The following is a 6,884-nucleotide window of genomic DNA, read 5'->3' as shown; positions in this document are numbered from 1 at the left end:
AGTACGTACCGTACGTACGTAAGTTACTTACCTTACTTACGTACTTACTTACTACGTACGCTCGTCTACTAATAGTAGTCTCTCTCTCTCTCTCTCTCTCTTCTCTCTCTCTCTCTCTCTCTCTCTCTCTCTCTCTCTCTCTCTCTCTTTCTCTCGTTTCTTCTATCTTCTCTCGTAACCGAGACTTGCGACTCATCGCCTTGCACGAACACGCGATCTTCGCCGATAGTTTCTAATTGAGGTTCGCGCATTTTTCCGTCCACTTAAGTAGAACGTGCTCAAAACGATAACTCGATCTTTCCGCGTTGTAAATGGGAGAAACTTTTTAGGTGTCACGCTTTATGTCAAGAAGATTCGATCTTTGGACAAAATCAGAAGTTTGTTTGAAACTGGAAAGTGTTGCAATATAACTCGCTCTCGCACTTGTCTGATATGGCAAAAAGCGAATTATCGAATAATGGCCGGAGATGATCGTCGCTGCTGGTTATCAAACAGTAGAATCTCAAAGTTCATAGTGCCAAGGAAAACAAGCATCGTAATAATAAAATGTTATTTAAATTCCTTTGGCATATCATAAGCGTGCAACAAACTTGCGAAATGACTAAGTGAGTAAATTATTATTTGAGCGTAGCACGAGATCTCACTTTTTTTTCTAGCTAGTCTTATAATATTCCAAAATTTATTTAATAATGAAATAATATCGCGCGTATATGTGCGCAGTTTTTCGAAATTAATGTATGCCTTCTTAATTTGTAGTGTATTTATAAAGTCTCCACACAATCTGTATATCTTCTGAAGAAAATATATATTGAATCTCGAATAGCAAAAGATAGGAATTGTACATTTTGTATTGTTTTATTTATCATCTCCTCTTTATAACACCATTGGAATTTTTATTTCAATGTTACAATACCTATTGTGCAAATCGAATTGTGAAAACGAATTATATTATATGATTTGAATGCCGGAGTATAGAAAGAGGACTTACGTATCTATCTAACAGTCGGAATCATCAAATAAACGCGGTCGGGGTCTCTTCGAGTCGTCGGTCTGCATATGATCGACCTTATACGTTGTGTCCCGTCACAAAGAGGAAGGGATGACAGTAACCACGGAGCGGTCACGGCGAGGCGGAAGTAACGATTAAGCAGCGAAGAAAGAGCTGTTATATTGGTCGGCGCAGCATTGTGCGACGGGACCTGGCGTGATATGTCGCTACCTTTGTGGCGATCGTACGACATGCGTCTAACGTCCGCCTCATTGAGGCACGCTCCGGGATAATTCGCGTGTTTTACGATCCGTACGGGACCACGCACAGCGACACTCATCTTCCTCTTGGCTCGTCACTGCGACTTCCTGCGCGCTAAAACGCGGACGTGACGGAATTACGTTCTCTGGGAGACGAGAATCCGGAACGGTGAAATAAAGATAGAAATCGCGGAACGTGGTAGACAGTTTCGTCCGTCCTTCCGTCAGTTTTTTCGGGATCTTTATTCGTATCCGTTTCCGTGTCTGCAGTTCCTAGGCTTTCTTGGATTACTCAGATCTTACATGAAAAATATTATCCTAAGATCTCAATAAATATTCTTCAGAACAAAAAGTTTAATATGATTTAAAATCAAAATATTCAAATATCATCAAATTTACTATTCTTAATATCGTTTATCTCGACAATCATTTATAGATTCCTCTGGTGCAAAATAGAATCTTTAAACAAAAATCGATTCTTTTCCCATTTAAAAAAATTATCGAACTTACGCAACGGTTTCATTATTAATATGATAATTATTAATGTAATCAAATGCAAGCCTCATTGACTGAAAGGTACATGCGCGTATGTGAGAAATTGAGATAAACGATTACTCAGCGGTAAGTCGCAAATTTTCATGCTCCAATGAACGATTAATTATTTCCTTGACAGCACACAGGAGAAGGTAAAAATTAACCTGCGCCATCGATATCATCGGATATATCTTTATGCGTAATGAAATGATAACAATGAGAAAGAATATGCATTTCATGCGTGCGCATTTCACAGTGTATATCTTTGTATCTGTCACGAACAAGTTTTTATAGATAAGAAAATTATATGAACAAATTCGTTATCTCATAAGAGATAATCTTTAAAAAAATTATAATTAAAAAAGAACTTAGATAAGTTTCTATTCATTTTGTAAAGCGCATTCTTTTTGCAAAAAAATTGACGTGTTATAAAAATATGAAATAAAAATGTAAGGAAATTAAAAATCGAATATGATAATATATAATAATTTTAACAAAATTCACAACACTTTGATAAAAGTAATTTATCTAAACATTTTCCATAAAAGGATTCAGAGAAGGATCAAGGAATATGTTTACATAGACATTTTTTGCCTATACGTTATACCGTGTCCGATATAATTAATAATGTGCATGGTAATATGTGGTTATGGATGCGGTAAATGCAGGATTAATCAGTAATAATTCATTTTAAAGTCAATGCACATCTGAGGTGCTAATATTGAAATATGTTAAGAAAATTTTTTACCTTTTTTTCTTACAATGCATTGCTATATAATTTTTTAGAATAAGAATTATCATTTGAAGATTGTAAAAAATAATTTACAAATTTATCAAAGATTATTTTCTCAAAAAGATTTAACATCGTTAATTTAAACGGATTTATATATGTAAACGTTGGATATACTTTAGATATATAAAATGACATATAACCATGCAATAATGATCTCAAATAATTACATGATCAAACGAAATTTACAAATGAAATTCGATCATGATTATGCAAATGCTTCGTCCGAGCAGAAATGTAGTCATGTCTCATGCTACTTCCTTTCAACATCTTAAAGCTCAAAAAAATTGAAACGACGCGCTGTGTCGCCATGCGTATGCAATAGTGGATCTTCATTATAGGCTTTTTTTTAGCTAAACTTTTGCAGTCCATCTTTCTCCTTCTTTTTTCCTCCTGAAGAGAAAAAGAAAAAAGATGAACTAGTGCAAAATTCAGCTAAAAAGAACAGATTTTCTATTTCTTATTTTTCCAGACAACATCGTGCTACATGTACTTTTTCTAGTTTTGGAAGAAAAATCGGCAAACATCTATCATCTAAATTTCAAAAACATCTGCGAGAGAGATCCCGGATTCGCTCTTATAAGAGCTTCTTCTATCGAGAATCGTCAAGATAGCTTTTCGAAGCCAAGATGGTATCGAACAGCGACAGTCCCCTAATTTCTCTGCCGTCATCATTAAATGAATAATAAAATAAATCTCTAAATCTGAATCAGTAGATAATCACTAATTACTCTGTGGCATACTTTGCATTGATAATCAGTGAAGTTCAACTAAGACAGAAAGAATATTTGAGTATTACATAACCAAAATACTGATATTTGCACGTTAATTTCAATATCATATTCATTGAATTTAAGCACTAAAACAAGGTTAATTAAATCACACAATAAAGATTAGCTAAGTTAAGGATCTTAATTTAATTCACTGAATATCAGTAGCATATTTGGCACTGATATCAGTGATTATCCACTGATTCAGATTTAGAGTACGCTTGATCCTCACAGCTTCGAGGTAGATGACGAATCACCAGCAGTACCTGTGGATATGCTGGCCGACGGTACGGGTACAATTATCTGTTGATTATATGTCAAGACTATCAGGACCATGGCTGCGTCCAATGTTTCGTGAGGCTGCTCACAAGATACATCCGAAAATGGCACATTTAATCGGACAAAGAAGTTGATCATGTCTAACTTTTCTGAAGGTTGCCTTTTCACGCTCATTTTCAGCGTCAAAATAATCACGTGATTAAAATTGATGCTTGATATTCCTCAATTTCTATCACGTGACTTATTTTAATGCCGAAAATGAATGTCGAAAGTCGTCATGAAAAGACACTTTGAAGCTGTCGAAGCATTATTACCGACAATGTTTACGCTCATGGACAAGATTCCATGAAGCTCGACCTCGTTCATATGCTATCGCCTATCAAAATCTTATTTCCTTTTCGTTCCTTTTAGATAAATCTCTTGAATACCACATGATACGGCTGTGACTCTTGCACCGGAGCTTGTGCTAAATACAACATTGCTACGTTTAAAATAGACTTAATGGGCACTAACATGAAGACGCAATACGAGATCACCTATTCATTAGGATTTAATTAGGAAAACGTGATATGAAGCAGAACTAAATCGCCTTCTGGATAAAGGGGACTATACAGCACGTCAGCTTTCTATCTTAAATAATCGTTGGTTGTTGACTATATTTAAACTCACCTGTCTCGCAGTCGACGCCTTTCCATCCCTGTATGCACACTTTATCCCCATTCTCATCGCAGGTGTAATGGCCGAAGATGTCGTTTCTAGGTCGGCAGAATTTTGTACAGGTTGCATTGTAGTAATGATCAGCGCACTGAACCCGCACCCGATACGCTAAGTTAGCGTTTTTTCCTTGATGATTGAGAGTATGCCACGTGGGTCCTGGCAAGACGATGCCGCTGTAACTTGCTTCTTCGATCACGCCGGCGCTCTCCTCGTCCCTCGCTCGTAAAATCAACGTGAATTGCCTCTGCAGCAGAATATGTTAAAATCATTTTAAACAAAAGCTATAGATAATGTGATAGATAATGGATAAAAAATCAGGTTAAAAATGTTTCATTGCTCTTATTATGTTATATGTGTTAACTTTTTTTTTAATTAATTTTAATCGTTGATATATTATTTTATTTCTTACTTAGAATAAAAAATTATTTAAATAAATCTTTATAAAGATATTTTAAAAAAGAACGTATGTATATGATCGAGATGATCTATTATATGATTTATCCAGATCTTCGTCTAGAATTCAACATTGCCATGACGCAACAAAATCGGATTAAATACAGAACGGTGATGTCACGGACGACAAGGGCTCATTTGAAAGAGGAAGGGAGGTGGTTTGATGAAGGCAGCAATTAACCCTTGCCCAGCTTGAATAATTCCTCGCCAGGCATGGCTCTAAGTGGGACCTTCGGAGCCTGGTGCTTTTGCAAATTTATACAGCGTCTGCTGACCTTTAGGGGCGGTTTAAATTATATGATAGTGTAGGATTACCAATTTCAGGACTTCAGCTTATGTAACCGAGAGTTACACGAAAGCGCATTTGTCGTGCGAAACTATGCGATAGAAAACAACTTCCGGTGTAAATGGGATGGTGTAGAACATATTGATTCCGATGTAATGTAAACCTGATAACGAAACAAGATGAATATGATGTCGAAGCGCGTCATCTCCTGTTCCACCGTGTAAAGTGTGCTATATAAATTGCCTTGTTTCTTAAATTATATGATATGTGTGATTTACACACTATGCGACATTATATACCTATGCGGATAAACTCAACGGCATACATAAGACATCATGAATAGGACTTGGATATTACCGTAAACACTGTTGTAATGATTAGCGATACATTGATAAAGCTTGCATGATAATGCAAAACTGAGAGAATCGCCGTTAATCAGGATAATTACAACGTTGTTTGCACAAGTATCGACATGACAGTTTCGTCTTTTATATAGCCAGCTTATCTCCGTCATCGTGTTGCGTCGTTCGCAAAGGGGAACTCGATTGGTACCACCAATCAAGGACCGTGAGTGAGCGACGGTTGGCTAATGCAATAAATAAATTCGAATCGTGCTGCCGCGCGCAGAAGATGCGACTGTCTGCTTCTTCGTTTCGTGTAGCCGCGCGCTGGCACCCGATGAGGTTACACGGGAGTCGAGCCGCCGATGCGATGGTAGAAAGCTGGAAATGTTCCTCTGATGGAACCGGTCTTGGCGAAAAAAAGATTAGCGCGCATTGGCGTCTTGCGCGCGCTCACACACTCACAACATGCCTGCATCGGTATAATGAACTTGACGATCCTCGGAAATTAGACAATGAACGGAGTCTCGACTTCGATTTTGCGAAGTAATAATCGCGGAGTGAAAACTTTGTGACTTGTACTTGCACTTTGAAATTTATGTCATATTGACAAGTTAATATTGTTAATAACTGTACATATATTTTTTTAAATTAGAAGAATTTTGGATAACACGAATTACAATTTAACTAAGTGATCCATTTTCATTAGCGAACGAATTGAAGATCTGATTAATGTTCTTCTACTAAATGTAAATTAACTTTAATCTCGGATTAATTTATTTTTTATCTTTTTTCAGTTATAAAAATTAAAATAAGATAAAGAGTAAGTTAAAAAAAATTAAAGTTATTTTTTACGTTGGTAGAAATGGATTAAATGATCTGTTTCCAACTAGTGACTGATCTATTTTTTGCTTGAGACAAATTACTTTTTATCAGTCGATTTGTTTCTCGCTTTTGACATCGCGTATTCGCTTAATATGATTATGATTTCGCTTAATTCTCGAATTTATTGATCGCATAAATTTTTTTCGGCGATCAAAATTGTTATATATATCGCTTCAAACCATTCGCGCTCAATTTTGAATTAATTTTGGTTATCAAAGAATTTCGAAGATTTTATTACACTTATAAGTGTTAGTTAACTTAAAAGGAAATAATGATTGTTCAATACGTTTCTAATATTTCGACGATAGAGGCAATATATGAATATATTCGATGATGCAATCTTTGCAGTACAAAGAGCATGTTGTAGCCAATCCGCAGCGAGTCAGACGTCTCGCGCTAAACGTAAAGTCAGCTCCGCTCACTGGCAGTACCTAGAGCAGATGAGCGCTAATTGGTGTTAATTGGTGGCTCACTCGAGGGCCGGCTTTCCCACGCCCGCGACTTTCGTGCTCGCCTTTTTTTTACACCTTGTATATATATATATATATATATATATATATATATATATATATATATATATA

The 6,884-nt window shown here is 36.2% G+C and overlaps 1 protein-coding gene across 1 annotated transcript in view; it reads right to left on the bottom strand.

Moving 5' to 3' along the window:
* Positions 1 to 6,884, bottom strand: part of LOC105618183 (protein jagged-1) — a 42,899-nt gene that overhangs the window by 5,884 nt on the left and 30,131 nt on the right. Inside the window, exon 3 of the mRNA XM_012199723.1 lies at positions 4,291 to 4,582. Within this exon, the coding sequence (XP_012055113.1) occupies positions 4,291 to 4,582 (292 nt within the window). The remainder of the gene's footprint in view (positions 1 to 4,290; positions 4,583 to 6,884) is intronic.

This window comes from Atta cephalotes, assembly GCF_000143395.1.
Source record: "Atta cephalotes unplaced genomic scaffold scaffold00016, whole genome shotgun sequence".
Classification (NCBI taxonomy): Eukaryota; Metazoa; Arthropoda; class Insecta; order Hymenoptera; family Formicidae; genus Atta; species Atta cephalotes.
This window is presented reverse-complemented; position numbering and strand designations above follow the sequence as displayed.